This window comes from Schistocerca cancellata, chromosome 4, assembly GCF_023864275.1.
Source record: "Schistocerca cancellata isolate TAMUIC-IGC-003103 chromosome 4, iqSchCanc2.1, whole genome shotgun sequence".
Taxonomy (NCBI): Eukaryota; Metazoa; Arthropoda; class Insecta; order Orthoptera; family Acrididae; genus Schistocerca; species Schistocerca cancellata.
Window position 1 is genome coordinate 820,247,038 of NC_064629.1, and position 17,369 is coordinate 820,264,406.

Below are 17,369 nucleotides of genomic sequence, written 5' to 3' on the forward strand. Positions count from 1 at the left end.
CTCATTGATGGGGACATGCTGCGCCGAGTGTGGGAGGAACTTGATTATTGGCTTGATGTCTGCCGAATCACTAAAGGGGTACATATCGAACATTTGTGAATGCCTAAAAAAACTTTTTGAGTTTTTGTATGTGTGTGCAAAGCATTGTGAAAATATCTCAAATAATAAAGTTATTGTAGAGCTGTGAAATCGCTTCAATCATTTGTAATAACCCTGTATTTATCCTCTAGCAATTTCTGCTTAGCCATTTTGCACTTTACGTCAATCTTATGTTTTAGACATCTCCATTTCCTTTCGCCTGCTTTATTTTCTGCAGTTCCGTATTTTCCACCATTTGCCTAACCTACCACAGTTCTCACATGCTCGTTCCTACTCATATCACTTTGCAACGTTATTCCCAGATATTTAAACGACTTGACTGTGTCAAGCAGGACTCTAGTAATACTCTATCGGAACGTTACAGGTTTGATCTTCCTACTCATCCGCATTATCTTACATTTTTCCACATTTAGAGCTAGCTTCCATTGGTCACACCAAGTGGAAATTTTGTCTAAGTCGTCTTGTATATTCCTACAGTCACTCAACTTCGACACCTTTCCGTACACCACGGCATCATCAGAAAACAATCATAGATTCCTGCCCACCCTGTCGGCCAAATCATTTACGTATATAAAGAACAACAGCGGTCGTATCACACTTCCATGTGGCACTCCAGACGATACCCTTGTCTCTGATGATCACTCGCCGTGACAACATACTGGGTTCGATTGTTTAAGAAGTCTTCGAGCCGCTCACATGTCTGTGAACTTATTCCATATGGTTGTACCTTCGTTAACAGCCTGCAAAGGGGCGCCGTGTCAAATGCTTTCCCGAAATCTAGAAATATGGAATCTGCCGTAGTTCTCACTATATCATATTTTCTGAAACCATGCTGATTCGTGGACATAAGCTCCTCAGTCTCGAGAAAGTTTATTATGTTCGAACTGAGAATATGTTCAAGGATTCTGCAGCAAATTATTTATCGCAAGATGTTAGAAATGAGTCCGCGCTCGTGGTCTCGGGGTAGCGTTCTCGCTTCCCGCACACGGGAACCCGAGTTCGATTCCCGGCGGTGTCAGGGATTTTTCACCTGCCGCAAGATGACTGGGTGTTGTTGTGTCATCATTCATATACATTACGGTCGGAGGAAGGCAACCGTAAACCACCTCCATTAGGACCTTGTCTAGTACGGCGGTGCGGGTCTCCCGCATCGTTCCCTTACGCTCTGTCAAGAAGCATGGGGTTTCATTTCCATTTTCCGTTAGAAATGACACAATTAATGCTTAATGGGCATTTCCTTACCCTTTATTAACATATTAATCCTTTCTAGCATACTTCGTGTTGTGGACTGGCAAGACAGCCAATCCACTAGGAGGAAGCCGAAAGGCACGCGTTTAAGCTCACGCAGGCTGGCGTGAGGTCTGGAACAGGACAAGGTAATTATAATAGCAAATAACGTACGTAGCTGCTGGAATACTTAACTTTACTCCATAATTGGTGAATATCGCTCTTGACGGTACATGTTTTACAGCATCAATAGTAACTGGTAATGGCGCCTTGCTAGGTCGTAGCAAATGACGTAGCTGAAGGCTATGCTAACTATCGTCTCGGCAAAGGAGAGCGTAATTTGTCAGTGAACCATCGCTAGCAAAGTCGGCTGTACAACTGGGGCGAGTGCTAGGAAGTGTCTCTGGACCTGCCGTGTGGCGGCGCTCGGTCGGCTATCACTGATAGTGACGACACGCGGGTCCGACGTATACTAACGGACCGCGGCCGATTTAAAGACGACCACCTAGCAAGTGTGGTGTCTGGCGGTGACACCACATTCCTCCCCCGCAAATCGGCGGACGGTTGTGGCATAAGGCTTCCGCCCGCCGTGGGGAGGACCCCACGTTGACGTATGCGACGAGGTGAGGAGCCTAACAACAGGCGAGGCTGTGCCACCCGCACCCTGCCATTCGGACCGAGGGGAGCTAGGAAACGCCTGGAAACCTGCTTCAGGGTGCACGCCAACATGCGGTGTACGCGCCCGTAGAGAGACAGGAGGGGCCGAAGGGTCGACCCCCATCGAGCCGGGGCACCCGACGGGCGAAGACGACATATTGTCCGGAGCGGGCAAGAGTTCCATGGCGGAGGACAACTGGTCACGGGAAGCGATCGGCGGCGCGTGACCCAGGGAGGCGCCCGGCGGTTGCAGCGACGCGTCCACTGCGGGCGTCGCCGGCGAGAGAACAGGCGGCGGCGGCGGTGGCGGCGGTGGCGGCGGCGCGTCGCCATGGGGCAAAATGGAAGGCAGCGTCGGTAACACCTGGGGCTGAGGCGAGCCAGTAGATGGGTCCCAAGGGCGCTGACCGGACGGCACCGTCGCTGAAAGCAGACGGGGAGCGGCAGTTCCCGTGCGACGACAGAGGCGCAGCTGATTGAGATGCCGACGCACCTCACCAGAGGCCCCCAAAATCAGATACATAGCGCGGCCGAGGCAGCGAAGAATGCGCCCTGTGAGCCAACGCCGTGAACCTCGATAGTTGCGATAGTACACAACGTCGCCTGGAGCAAAAGCAGGTGTCTGCCGCTGCACGGGAACCTGATGCGGCGGATGTAGCAAAGACATCAAGGTTCGATGAGGGCGACCGTGGAGCAACTCAGCCGGCGACCGACCATCTCGAGGCTGAGAGCGATATGAGGACAAAAAGAGCAATAACGCGTCCTCCCGAGAATGCGACGCTTTCAACTTCATCTGTGTCTTGAAAGTCCGGACCAAACGTCCAGCGGCACCGTTGGACTGGCGAAAACGGCGCGGACGTCAGATGTTGAATACCATTGGCCTTGCAGAATGACTGAAATTCTGCAGACATGAATTGTGGGCCATTGTCGGAAACAAGAGTCTGTGGAAGACCTTCAATGCAAAAGATAGCGGATAACGCTTGGATGGTGGCAGAAGACGTCGTGGAAGACATCCGGACAACAAAAGGAAAATTACTGAATGAATCGACCACAACCAACCCTCGAGCATTCCAGAATGGACCAGCAAAATCGATGTGTAAGCGTTGCCAAGGGGAAGTTGCTTTTGGCCATGCAAAGAATTTCCGCGGTGGTGCGGATTGTTGTTCGACACACGCCATGCAAGAAGAGCACATATTCGTAATCGCAGCATCGTTTCCGAACCAAGTACAGTGCTGACGAGCAAGTTGTTTCGTTCGCACTATACCCCAATGGCCTTAGTGGAGAATCTGTAAGACATAGGACTGTAACGAACGTGGGACCATGACCATGGACTGATAATTATCAGAACGCAACAGCAAAACACCACGTCGTACAAAAAGTCTCTCCTTGTGAGCAAAAAATCGGCGAACCAACGGATCCCCGATCCGTGACTTTGACAAGGGCCATTGCGTAGCAACAAAACGCAGAACAGTAGCAAGGACAGGGTCGGCAGCTGTGGCTGTAGCGACCTGACGAAAATCAATCGGAAACGATTCGACCACGTCATCGGTTTCTGAATCAATGAACATGCAAGCAAGTTCGGAGGAATCGAATGCTCTATCCTCAGCAACAGGCAAACGGGACAACGCATCGGCGTTTCCGTGCTTAGCAGTGGACTGATACAAGATATCGTATCGGTACTGCGAGAGGAAAATAGACCTGCGAATGAATTTCTGCGCTGTACGTGGAGGTAAAGGCTTGGTCGGATGAAAAAGCGATGTCAAAGATTTGTGGTCTGTGATGATGGTAAAGTGACGACCATACAAGAAATCATGAAACTTTGTAACACCAAATACGAGAGCCAATGCTTCTTTCTCGATCTGTGAATAATTTCTTTGCGCAGACGACAGCAATTTGGACGCAAAGGCAATAGGGCGATCGTGCGATCCATCTTTGTGCGCAAGCACAGCACCGATCCCGAAATCCGATGCATCCACCATCAACAAAAGGGGTTTCTGGGGATCGAATGGCTTGAGGCAAGTATTGGAAAGCAACGCCGATTTCAACTGGCGAAAGGCGCGTTCGCATTCCGTCGTCCAGACGAACGGAACACCTTTATGGCGTAAGCGATGAAGCAGAGCTGAAATAGAAGAGGCGTGGCGCACATATTTATGGTAATAGTTGATTTTTCCCAGCACACTCTGTAGCTGCTTCAAATTCTGCGGTGAAGGCAAGTCTTGTATGGCACGGAGGTGCTCTGGACTGGGATGTATGCCTTGGGCATTGAGTACATGTCCCAGATAGGGTAAGTCACGAGCAAAAAACACACATTTGTCCTTCCGCAAGCGAAGACCATTTTGTCGCAAGACCTGAAATAACGTTCTGAGATTGGCTAAATGTTCGTCTTCCGTCTTTCCAGAGATCACAATATCGTCCATATAGTTTGCTGCAGTAGGGACCGACGCACAAACGGTGTGTAGATATTGCTGAAACAATGCAGGGGCGGATGCACACCCGAATGGCAGTCGGTTGAATCGATACAAACCAAGATGCGTGTTAACCACCAAAACGCGCTGGGACTCTTCGTCCACCGGTATTTGCAAGTACGCATCTGCTAGGTCCAACTTCGAAAAATATTTACCCGGGCACAGTTTGTCAAAAAGATCTTCCGGGTGGGGTAAAGGAAAAGTTGCAGTCACTAGTTGTGGATTCACTGTTGCCTTAATGTCCACACAAAGTCTCAATTTTCCGGAAGGTTTTGGCAAAATTACTAAGGGTGATGCCCAGAGAGAAGCCTGCACACGTTCAATTACACCTTGAGATTCCAAATCGTGTAATGTTTTTGCGACCCCATCACGTTATGCGTGGGGTACATTGCGCGCTCTAAAAAACTTCGTTTGCGCGTTTACTTTCAGTTCCAAATGTGCTTTATAGTTCTTAGAGCAACCGAGGCCCGGTGCATAAATGTCTGCAAATTCTTCACATAGACGAGAAACACTGGCTGAATGCACAGTCTGGTTCACTGATAGGACTTGATTTACTATAGACAAGTTAAACAACTGAAATAAATCGAAACCAAACAAGTTCACTGCAGCAGAAGAACGAAGTACGTAAAATGACACAAGTTTTGTTTGTCGCTTGTATGTTGCAAGAAGGCTGCACTGTCCTAACACAGGGATCGCTTGTCCGGAATAACTAGTTAGCTTAACATTTGCGGCACGCAACGGAGGTGTGCCCAGCTGTTTGTACGTGTCGTGATTGAGTAGTGAAACTGCAGCTCCGGTATCGAGCTGGAACGGTATCACTTTGCCGTTAATGTCCAAATCAACAAAAAGTTTATTGTCCTGCTGACGACAAGAGCGACTGTCTCGTGCAACGTGAACTGACACTGATACAGAATCACTTGCGACTTGACGGGATTTCCGGCGATGTCGACGCACACTATTTGTGGGACGAACACAGTCACTGTGAGAGAGAGTAGCACTGGGCGGAGTGGCATGAACTACATGAATTTCCATCGGCGAAGTGTCGCAAGCCTGAGAATCCTTGTTTCCATTCCGATTCCGGCGCGAAGCAAAGGGCCTGGAATGGTTGTGAGTGTCCGATCGGAGCTTTTTCTGGCAAACACTTTTAACATGTCCTTTTTTATTACAGAAAAAGCAAATAGCTTTGCGTGATGGGCAATTCTCACGTGAATGTCTAATAGCACACCGCGGGCATGATTTCACTGCATTTGCATGCTGGCGCGGGACACGTAGCTGAGAGCCAGGCGGCTTTGGCGCGGCTGGGCGCGAGGACTGTTTACTGTTCCGTGCAGCTCGCCCAGCGGGCCGGTTAACCTGACACACGGGTGGCGAAGTTTCAAATGATTCCTGAGCAAAGTCAAGTTTGTCCTGCCGATCCAATATGTCCATCACTTGTTGAAGGGAGGGATTGACCAGTTTCAAAATCTGTTTCCATATACGAACATCAGAAACGTTCTGTGCAATTGTATCACCCACCATCGTATCTGAACAAGGGAGTCCACATTGACACTCAAAAGCACAATCCCTAGCAAGGCCTTGCAAGGTTGCAACCCACTCCCGATTAGTCTGACCGGCCGTACGTTTTGTACGAAAGAACTTATACCGTTTGGCAACTACATTGACTGATTCTTTGAAATATGCATCTAATGCAGACAAAATTTCTTCGTAGGACAGAGTTGGTACGTCGCGTCGGGGAAACAATTTGACTATCAAACGGTACGTGGACACTCCGACAGAACATAATAAGAACAGCTACCGCTCATTACCTTGAATTCTGTAGGTGGCGAGATGGAATCTAAATTGCCGTGACCACTCCATCCAGCTTTCCAGTGCCGCATCAAAAGGACGAAAAGTTGGTGCAACTGCGTGTTGTGGCTGCGTGAGCCGTGGAGCGGCGGCTGCCGCATCGTTTTGCATTGCACGTTGACCCTGGACGAGCTGTCCAAGGGCATCCAGTAAGGCCTGCGTCTGCTGGTTCTGTAAGCGATAAAATTCGGACAGTACATCTGGAGATTGTGGCGAAGCCATTACACAAGTAAATCAGGGCAGTATAGTTACGAACGCGAATTTGGCTCGTCGCCAACTGTTGTGGACTGGCAAGACAGCCAATCCACTAGGAGGAAGCCGAAAGGCACGCGTTTAAGCTCACGCAGGCTGGCGTGAGGTCTGGAACAGGACAAGGTAATTATAATAGCAAATAACGTACGTAGCTGCTGGAATACTTAACTTTACTCCATAATTGGTGAATATCGCTCTTGACGGTACATGTTTTACAGCATCAATAGTAACTGGTAATGGCGCCTTGCTAGGTCGTAGCAAATGACGTAGCTGAAGGCTATGCTAACTATCGTCTCGGCAAAGGAGAGCGTAATTTGTCAGTGAACCATCGCTAGCAAAGTCGGCTGTACAACTGGGGCGAGTGCTAGGAAGCAGCCGGCCGCGGTGGTCTAGCGGTTCTGGCGCTGCAGTCCGGAACCGCGGGACTGCTACGGTCGCAGGTTCGAATCCTGCCTCGGGCATGGGTGTGTGTGATGTCCTTAGGTTAGTTAGGTTTAAGTAGTTCTAAGTTCTAGGGGACTTATGACCTAAGATGTTGAGTCCCATAGTGCTCAGAGCCATTTTTGCTAGGAAGTGTCTCTGGACCTGCCGTGTGGCGGCGCTCGGTCGGCTATCACTGATAGTGGCGACACGCGTGTCCGACGTATACTAACGGACCGCGGCCGATTTAAAGGCTACCACGTAACAAGTGTGGTGTCTGGCGGTGACACCACACTCCGTACTAAAGCTTTACAAGATTTTTTTACCGAAACATCGTTATCACATATGTTATCTTTTCTTTGAAGCCTTCCTGTCTTGGTTTTTTCTTTACGATTGCCCATAGGTTATTCTGTGGTGTTCATGTCACAACTGTTCCCAGATCAGTGTATAACTTCTAGTCATTTTTCTTTCAAGAATCTGGATACAGTCGTTCTTTCATGGCATGGTGCACTGTCAAGCATAAAAATTACATCAAGAATCGAAAACGACTGATTTATTTGTGGTAACAGTTGGTCTTGCAGATTTTATTTGTACTTTTGCTGCTGCATTGCACTTTCAACTATGCGCAGCTTGCCGGTTCCTTTAGCAGACATGAACTACATGTTTCACACTCTGCCATGAGTACTTCTCCTGGTATTCTTTGGATATACTGGTTGTTTTCCTCCATTATAGTAAACACAGATTCATCACTGAAGCAAGCCTTGGTCATAAACACAACATTTTTAGTCTGATTAATGAATGATGAAGTTGTATAAAAGCCCTTCGTGAGTGTTAACAGATTATCACAATGAACAGCAAAGAAAAAATGTTTTCTCAATTAATTTTAATTAGGTAACACCCTATGCCATTGCTGTTGCATTCCTTAAGTTCTTGCTTTTCATTGCTGTGCTGATCTCGCATTTCCTTGGACGACAAGCTTTTAAATCATCTTAGAATAATCTCTTCCTAACGGCTATGGCTGGCGCTACGACAGGGGTCATTCATGTGGTGATAAACTTCAGTGGATGTGAGCCTTCTGTTTTTTGTGGACATTTTTATTGTTCTATGGCAAACTTTTCATTTGGCATTTACCACATCCGTACAACGAAATTTTGAGGCTGCTCGCAGTTGTCTAAAATAAATCATATTCCTTATTCACGTATTTGCTTTCATTGAGAGGCAGTGAAACACTAGCAAATTTTCTGGGTGAAATATTTTTCGTCTCATTCATAACTGAAAACTCAGGAACAAATGCTGATGTGCTCCCTGTGCACAAAACTAACAAAGTTATCAATATGATAAAATTAATACATCTGAAGTTAATAAATTATCTTTCGACTGACACTTCGACTCATATCATTTTTTCCTGTTTAGAGGAAATCTTACCACTGCTAAAAAAAACTGTGCTCCAGTCAGTTGCGTAATGACATTACTCAATGACAGTCGCACAGAAATTTCAAAGAAACAACAAAAAATGGCTCTGAGAACTATGGGACTTAACTCCTAAGGTCATCAGTCCCCTAGAACCTAGAACTACTTAAACCTAACTAACCTAAGGACATCATACACATCCGTGCCCGAGATAGGATTCGAACCTGCGACCTTAGCAGTCGCGCAGTTCCGGACTGAAGCGCCTAGAACCGCTTGACCACCGCGGCCGGAAAAGAAACAACATATAATACGACTTCTGAGGATGCATATTACCGTCAAATGACAAAATACTGCAAGAAATTGATAGACAAATTCTGTCGAGTCTAATAATTTGAACACGTCTGTACAGATTAGTTTAGTTTGTTTGGCAATCGTCAGGGAACAGAGAGATTTCCACATACTTTGCACGAATTTCTTAATAGAGTGCATTGGAAAATGGTGTGGTCAAGCAACAGCACTACAAGAGATCACACAGCAGAATGATCTGTCATGCCCAACGCGTAGATCACGACCTCAGGAGTCTCACTAAACTGTAAGCAATCGAGTTGGATACAATAGTGTCATGCACGAAATAAATTTTGTTGGATGATGGCTGCAAGGCGATTGTGATTGTGCAAGGGAATTTGAAAGTCTTTAGAAAGCTGAAAGTGTTACCATCATTGTGAACGTTTTGTGAGATTCAGAAATGGTGATCTCTCAAAGGAGTTAAGCTGCTGTTACTAGAGGAACAAATTTACATTTTCATCGTGAAAGTCGTGGAAAAAGTAAAATAGGCAGATACAGCCAGTACGTAGTCCAATTGGAGAAAACAGATTTACCTGTCACGCTTTTACAAATCGCCTCAGCCCTCGCTCTTACTTGGCTCACCAATGTTTCTCACAGAATCAATTCACAACTACTGTCCAGTGTTGGTACTAATGTGGTACGCTCGAATGATTTTGTAGCTTACTGAAAAGCCGTTATAGGAACCAAAAAGTCTTTGAAATGGAGATATACTCACGCGCTAGTGGCGCTACTGTGAGGATGTAAACCAGGTTTGCTTTAAATACTCGCTGTAACGATCGTGAGCGTTATTTACGTTTGAAATTTGACTTGGTGAGTTGATGTTAGTCAAGAATAACTATAAGGCGACAAAGTCGCCATTATCAACACCTCACTGAGTTTGAAAAAGATCTTGTAACAGGACTACGAGAAGCTAGATGTTTGGATGTTTGTTCTGTGATACTGCAGAAATACGTGACAGGAATGTAGCTACTGTACATGACTACTGGTAGCGGTGATCACGAGAATGTGCGGTCTCAAGCAGACCGGGCTCCGGACGGCCACGTGGCACTACCAACAAAGAAAACCATCACGTTCGGCGTATTGCTCTGGCACATCGTACTGCATCTGCAGCACCAATTTAAACAGCAGTTGGCACCACAGTGACACAACGAGCTGCTGCAAATCGGTTACTTCAAGGACAGCCCCGAACCAGACGCTCTGTACATTCCACTGGTCCCAAACCACCGCCATTTGCGACTTCAGTGGTGTCACGCGAGAGCCCATTGGGGGACAGGGAGGAGGTCTATTGTGTTTTCTGATGAAAGCTGGTGTCCTGTCTCGGTGCCAGTGATGGCCATGCGTTGATTGGGATGAGGCCAGTTGAGCGCCTGCAACCAACCAATCTGCGTGCTAGACACACTGGACCTACACCTTGAGTTATGGTCTGGAGTGCGATTTTGTATGACAGCAGGAACACTCTCATGGTTATCCCACGCATACTGACTGCAAAATTGTACGTCAATCTGCTGATTCGTCCTGTTGTGCTGCCATTCATGAACAGCATTCCAGGCGGTGTTTTCCAACAGGATAACGCTCGTCCACATCCCGCTGTCGCAACCCAACGTGCTCTACAGAGTGTCCACATGTTGCTGCTCGGTCACCAGATCCGTCTCCAACCGAGCACGTATGGGATATCATCAGACACCACCAGTGTCATCCACAAGTAGCATTAAACATCCTTGTACTGACCGACCAAGCGCAACAAGCATGAAATCCCATCTCACAAACTGACTTCCTGCACCTGTACAACAGCATACATGCACGTTTGAACGCTTGCATTCAACATCCTGGCTGTTAACCGGTTATTAATGTACCAGCATTTCACATTTGCAATGGCTTATCTCGTACTTAACTAACCTATGGTCTTGCAATGTTAATCACACACACACACACACACATATATATATATATATATATATATATATATATATATATATATATATATATATATATATATGTTGTTGTGGCCTTCAGTCCAGATTGTAGAATGAAGGCTTTCACGACCGGTTGACATGGCTGTTGATATTCTTTCCGGGATGTGAGGTCGTGGTCCAAGAACTTTTCTGCTCCTTACGTTTCGTCCAGGACTGCGCTGGACTTCCTCAGAGGCGCTGCTTCGCTGCTCGGCAAGACTCAGCGGAGCAGCGCCTCTGAGGAAGTCCAGCGCAGTCCTGGACGAAACGTAAGGAGCAGAAAAGTTCTTGGACCACGACCTCACATCCCGGAAAGAATATCAACAGCTTCAGTCCAGAGACTGGTTCGATACGGCTCTCCATGTTACTCTATCCTGTGCAAGCTTCTTCATCTCCCAGTACCTACTACAACCTACATCCTTCTGAATCTGTTTAGTCTATTCATCTCTTGGGCTCCCTCTACGATTTTTACCCTCCACGTTGCCCTCCAATGCTAAATTGGTGATCCCTTGATGCCTCAGAACATGTCCTACCAACCGATCCCTTCTTCTAGTCAAGGTATGCCACAAATTTCTTTTCTCCCTAATTCTGTTCAGTACCACCTCATTAGTTATATGATCTATCCATCTAATCTTCAGCATTCTTCGGTAGCACCACATTTCGAAAACTTCTATTCCTTTCATGTCCAAACTATTTATCGTCCACGTTTCACTTCCATGCATGGCCACACTCCATACAAATACTTTCAGAAACGACTTCCTGACAGTTAAATCTATACTCTATGTTAAAAAAATTTCTCTTCTTCAGAAACGCTTCCCTTGCCATTGCCAGTCTACATTGTATATGCTCTCTACTTCGACCATCATCAGTTATTTTGCTCCCCAAATAGCAAAACTCAAAAAAATGTTCAAATGTGTGTGAAATCTTATGGGACTTAACTGCTAAGGTCATCAGTCCCTAAACTTACACACTACTTAACCTAAATTATCCTAAGGACAGACACACACACCCATGCCCGAGGGAGGACTCGAACCTCCGCCGGGATCAGCAGCACAGTCCATGACTGCAACGCCTGAGACCGCTCGGCTAAAGCCGGCCGAAGTGGCCGTGCGGTTAAAGGCGCTGCAGTCTGGAACCGCAAGACCGCTACGGTCGCAGGTTCGAATCCTGCCTCGGGCATGGATGTTTGTGATGTCCTTAGGTTAGTTAGGTTTAACTAGTTCTAAGTTCTAGGGGACTAATGACCTCAGCAGTTGAGTCCCATAGTGCTCAGAGCCAACCCGCTCGGCTAATCCCGCGTGGCTAGCAAAACTCATTTACTACTTTAAGCGTCCCATTTCCTAATCTAATACCCTCAGCATCACCCGATTTAATTCAACTACATTCCATTATCCTCGTTTTGCTTTTGTTGATGTTCATCTTATATCCTCCTTTCAAGCCACTGTCCATTCCGTTCAGCTGCTCTTCCAGGTCCTTTGCTGTCTCTGACACAATTACAATGTCATCGGCGAACCTCAATGTTTTTATTTCTTCTCCATGGATTTTAATTCCTACTCCGAATTTGTCTTTTGTTTCCTTATATATACCTAGACAAATGTATTCCCGAACGTTCATTACTCTACATGAATTATTTTTTGATGTTTCGATTTTTTTCCGTCAGTGTCTTCGTCGAATCCAGAACGTACAAAGGAGCTGGGTCCATAAAAGGATATGGTATTCTGCACAGTTAGTGCAAGGATACTTTCGAATTTGCTGTGGTGCAACATGTCTTTGTTTCATTTTCATGATGCCTAATGACCCTCATCACAGAGCAGTCGCCAATATCATCTAGTGCATCCCGAATAACGTGACTGTTATGTGCTGAAGCCCTGTCACATATAAAACACATTCTTACTCGTTTACGCGAGAACACTCTGCAGTAAATGTGGAAGAGTACTCAGAATGAAGTCCTTGCAGACACCCCCTGTAAGAAGTACTAGGAGATCCATATAGAGTGACCAGTCACCTACAGTTGTCGGTACAGACCAATCTTTAACTGCTGCAGGTATCAGTTATTTAATAAGGCCATCAGCTGATTGACTTGTATCGACAGCATCGCTCGATTATCTAAAAAAAGGAATTTTAGTTATTGGTTAAAAATCTTAATTGCTCGAATATACCTCGAAAAGTATTGGACGTAAGCTGCCATTAAAAATTAATAAACGACATGTTTTTGGACATACGATAATTTTTTCCTTTTTTTCGTGTGAAAAGTCCTCCCCCAAAGTTGAAGAAGTTGCTAATGCAGCCTGAATATGATTTTCCAAATCAGTTATCAATCAGTGTAAATAAATAACTATATAAGTAAGGCAAAATGAAATTATGCATTACAGTTTTGGGGGAAATAGTTCCAAAGAAATACTCAATAGTCTCATTCCATTACCTTCACACTCAAGTTCGGATGCCAAGTTCTTCCGCATCTCTTCCCACACTGCACGGTGCAGTCTGATAAGTCTTTTAATACATCGTTGTTGGATACACGTAGCAAAATGGTGCCCACGTTTAGGTAGTCGTTAATGAACGCTAGAAGATCAGAATGAGACTTCCACTTTGCACTGGATTGTGCGCTGATATGAAACTTCCGGGGAGATTAAAACTGCGTGTCGCACCGAGTCTCGAACTCAGGTCCTTTGCCTTTCGTGGGCCAGTGCTCTACCAACTCAGGTACCCAAGTACGACTGGCGACGCGTCCTCACACATTTGGTAAATTGGGAGACGAGGTACTGCCGGAATCAAAGCTGTGAGGACGGGCCGCGAGTCGTGATTGGGTAGTTTAGCTGGTAGAGCACTTGCCACCGAAAGACAAAGGTGCCGAGTTCGAGTCTCACGCCGGCAAACAGTTTTAATCTGCCAGGAAGTTTCACTAGTAGATCAGTCTGTTTTACAAAAACATAACTTTATACAAAGACCCTATCACGCCGTTCAGAAACCTGATTGTAATTTTGAACAGCTAGATTTTGCGTTCAGAGCAAAACCTCTCATGAACATTGTTTGTATTTTCTCCAGGTATGTCGAGATGGAGTTCTGGAAAAAGTTCCACCAAGTTCACCAACACTGCAGTTCTTATCGTGTTCTCTTGATGGCCACATGTATGGATGGAATTTGTTGGAAGTGCCTACACCGAAACGCAAGAAAGTGGTCCAGAAGAAGTCTGCGAAGCGGCCACGTTCTGAAGGCCCCGAGCGGACGCCTGTGTCTCCGTACGCCAAACTGCAAGGCTTACTGCAACCCCATTTCAAGGTAAGATAAACAGCTGGCCGATAGTTTCGACTAAGCAATAAAACCACTTTGAGCAAGGCAAGAGAAGGAAGAGGAGATTAGTGTTTAACATCCCGTCGACAACGAGGTAATTAAAGATGGATTGAGGAAGTAAACGTCTCCAAATACTGATGATGTAGATTGGAAATCCAGATGTAAAAAAATGTAAATGTCGTGTGACTAGGGCCTCCCGTGGAGTAGACCTTTTTTTCGATTTGACGCCACTTCGGCGACTTGCGCGTTGATGGGGATGAAATGATGATGGTTAGGACAACACAACACCTACTACTTTAAGCGTCCCATTTCCTAATCTAATACCCTCAGCATCACCCGATTTAATTCAACTACATTCCATTATCCTCGTTTTGCTTTTGTTGATGTTCATCTTATATCCTCCTTTCAAGCGGAGAAAAAAATCTCCGACACAGTCGGGAATCGAACCCGGAACCTTAGGATTGACATTCTGTCGCGCTGACAACTTTTTTTTAAATCTCATTTTGTTTGTTTTCGTTCGTTGTATCTGCTCGGGGCGGACGTCGCAAGACACCCGTTTCAGTTCGTCGTTGATCCATTAACTCAGTTTTTTTTTATTACAGAGGGTAGCTAACCCTCTGCCCGAACACGCTGAGCTACGGTGCCGGCATCACTCAGCTACCGGAGCGGACGAAATCCAAATAATTCTATGTTATTTGTTTGTGGTGTGCCTACTATTCAAAAAATTTATTTGCCATCATCTTGTGGTCTGATGTCAGTATTACCACAATTTTCTAGCGTTATTTATTGTCAGTTTGAAGCATTGTTTAACAAATAGCTTGAACAAAACAAAGGACTAGTTCTAATGAATTGATAAAGTGCTCTAGGCATCCTCGGAGTAAGGATTCGTTCCGGCCATTCTTTCCGGATGTGCTACTTTCAAAAAAGTTCGTATATGACAAAGCACGATTAGTGCTGTAAACGTATTTATGTAAATTTTACAGTGTCACATCCTGCATTCTGATATGAGTATTTTTAAAGACGAATGTTGTCATATGGATTAAATTAAACTAAGAGGGTCGTTTAGCAAGTAATGGAACACATTTTTTAAAATCAGGTTGGTTATATTCAGTTTTCCAATACATCATATTATTCCCCACTCCTTTGGCTACAAAACATTTTTCAATGTAATTTCTGTCCAATGCAACGGCCTTACTCCATCTCACTGGTAGGGCCTGTATACCCACATGGTACCACTTACTGGTCGACAACAGAGCCAATGTCTTGCTGCATCAATAACCTCCCCATCATCCACGTACTGCTCCCCGTGGAGTGCATCCTTTATTGGGCCAAATAGATGGAGGTCGGAAGGGTCGAGATGTGGACTGTAGGGTGGATGAACACGAACAGTCAAGTGGAGGTCTATGAGCTCTTTTCGGATGCGCAGACTTGTGAGGTTTTGCATTGTCATGGAGAAGGTGAAATTCGTTTGCATTTTTGGGGCAAGGAACACGCTGAAGTCGTTTCTTCTTATTCCTGAGGATAGCACCATACACTTCCGAGCTGATCGTTGCACCATTAGAAAGGACATCAAACAGAACAACCCTTTCAGACACCCGGAACACCGTCGCCATAACTTCACAGGCTGAGGGTGCGGGTTTGAACTTCTTACTCGGGGGAGAGATGGTGTGGTGCCACTCCATGGGTTGCCGTTTTATTTCCTGTTCATCTACATCTACATGGTTACTCAGCAACTCACACTTAAGTGCCTGGCAGAGGGTTCATCGAACCATTTTCATACTACTTCTCTACCATTCCACTCTCGAATGGCGCGTGGGAAAAATGAACACCTAAATCTTTCCGTTCGAGCTCTGATTTCTCTTATTTTATTATGATGATCATTTCTCCCTACGTAGGTGGCTGTCAACAAAATATTTTCGTATTCGGAAGAGAAAGCTGGTGATTGAAATTTCGTAAATAGATCTCGCTGTAAAGAAAACCGTCTTTTTTTCAGTGACTGCCACCCCAACTCGCGTATCTTATCAGTGACACCCCTACTGCGCGATAACACGAGACGAGCTGCCCTTCTTTGCACTTTTTCGACGTCCTCCGTCAATCCTACCTGATAAGGATCCCACATCGCACAGCAGGATTCCAGCAGAGGACGGACAAGTGTAACGTAGGCTGTCTCTTTAGTGGGTTTGTCGCATCTTCTAAGTCCTCTGCCAACAAAGCGCCGTCTTTGTTTCGCCTTCCCCATAATGCTATCTATATGATCTTTCCAATTTAAGTTGCTCGTAAATGTAATTCCTAGGTATTTAGTCGAATTGACAGCCCTTACATTTGTGCGATTTATCGTATACGCAAAATGTATCGGATTTCTTTTAGTATCCATGTGGATGACTTCGCTCTTTTCTTTGTTTAGTGCCAATTGACACTTTTCGCGCAATACAGAAATTATCTCTAGATCATTGTGTAATTGGGATTGATCGTCTGATGATTTTACTAGACGGTAAATTACAGAGTCATCTGCAAACAATCTAAGGGGACTGCTCAGATTATCACCTAAATCATTTATGTAAATCAGGAACAGCAGAGCGCCTATGACACTACCTTGTGGAACGGCAGATACCACTTCTGTTCTACTCGATGATTTACCGTCTATCACTACGAACTGTCCAGCGGCCTTTCCTCTTTTGAGCGATTTTAATTGTTTCTCTATCCCTCTGTCGTCTATTTCGATATCTACCATTTTGTCATCTGTACGACAATCTAGAGAAGGAACTACAGTGCAGTCTTCCTCTGTGAAACAGCTTTGGAAAAAGACATTTAGTATTTCGGCCTTTAGTCTGTCATCCTCTGTTTCAGTACCATTTTGGTCACAGAGTGTCTGGACATTTTGTTTTGATCCACCTACAACTTTGACATAAGACCAGAATTTCTTAGGATTTTCTGTCAAGTCAGTACATAGAACTTTACGCTCCCCACACTACATTTCGTTTCGCGTAACGCGTAATTTTTGTTTGTCTGCAAGGCTTTGGCTACACGAGGCATCACAATAACGTTTCACCAGGCAACGCCGTCGTTTCTTTTTGTATTTAACAAATGGCTCAAATGGCTCTGAGCACTATGGGACTTATTATCTATGGTCATCAGTCCCCTAGAACTTAGAACTACTCAAACCTAACTAACCTAAGGACATCACACAACGCCCAGTCTGTATTTCACATTTAATTAACATAGAGGTACTTAGGGTTGGGCCAATATACACTACTGGCCATTAAAATTGCTACACCACGAAGATGACGTGCTACAGACGCGAAATTTAATCGACAGGAAGAAGATGCTGTGATATGCGAATGATTAGCTTTCAGAGCATTCACACAAGGTTGGCGCCGGTGGCGACACCTACAATGTGCTGACTTGA

The 17,369-nt window shown here is 45.5% G+C and overlaps 1 protein-coding gene across 1 annotated transcript in view; it reads left to right on the plus strand.

Moving 5' to 3' along the window:
- The window catches only part of LOC126184448 (dynein axonemal intermediate chain 3-like), a 215,446-nt gene that overhangs the window by 51,526 nt on the left and 146,551 nt on the right, over window positions 1-17,369 (plus strand). Inside the window, exon 4 of the mRNA XM_049926839.1 lies at window positions 13,718-13,951. Within this exon, the coding sequence (XP_049782796.1) occupies window positions 13,718-13,951 (234 nt within the window). The remainder of the gene's footprint in view (window positions 1-13,717; window positions 13,952-17,369) is intronic.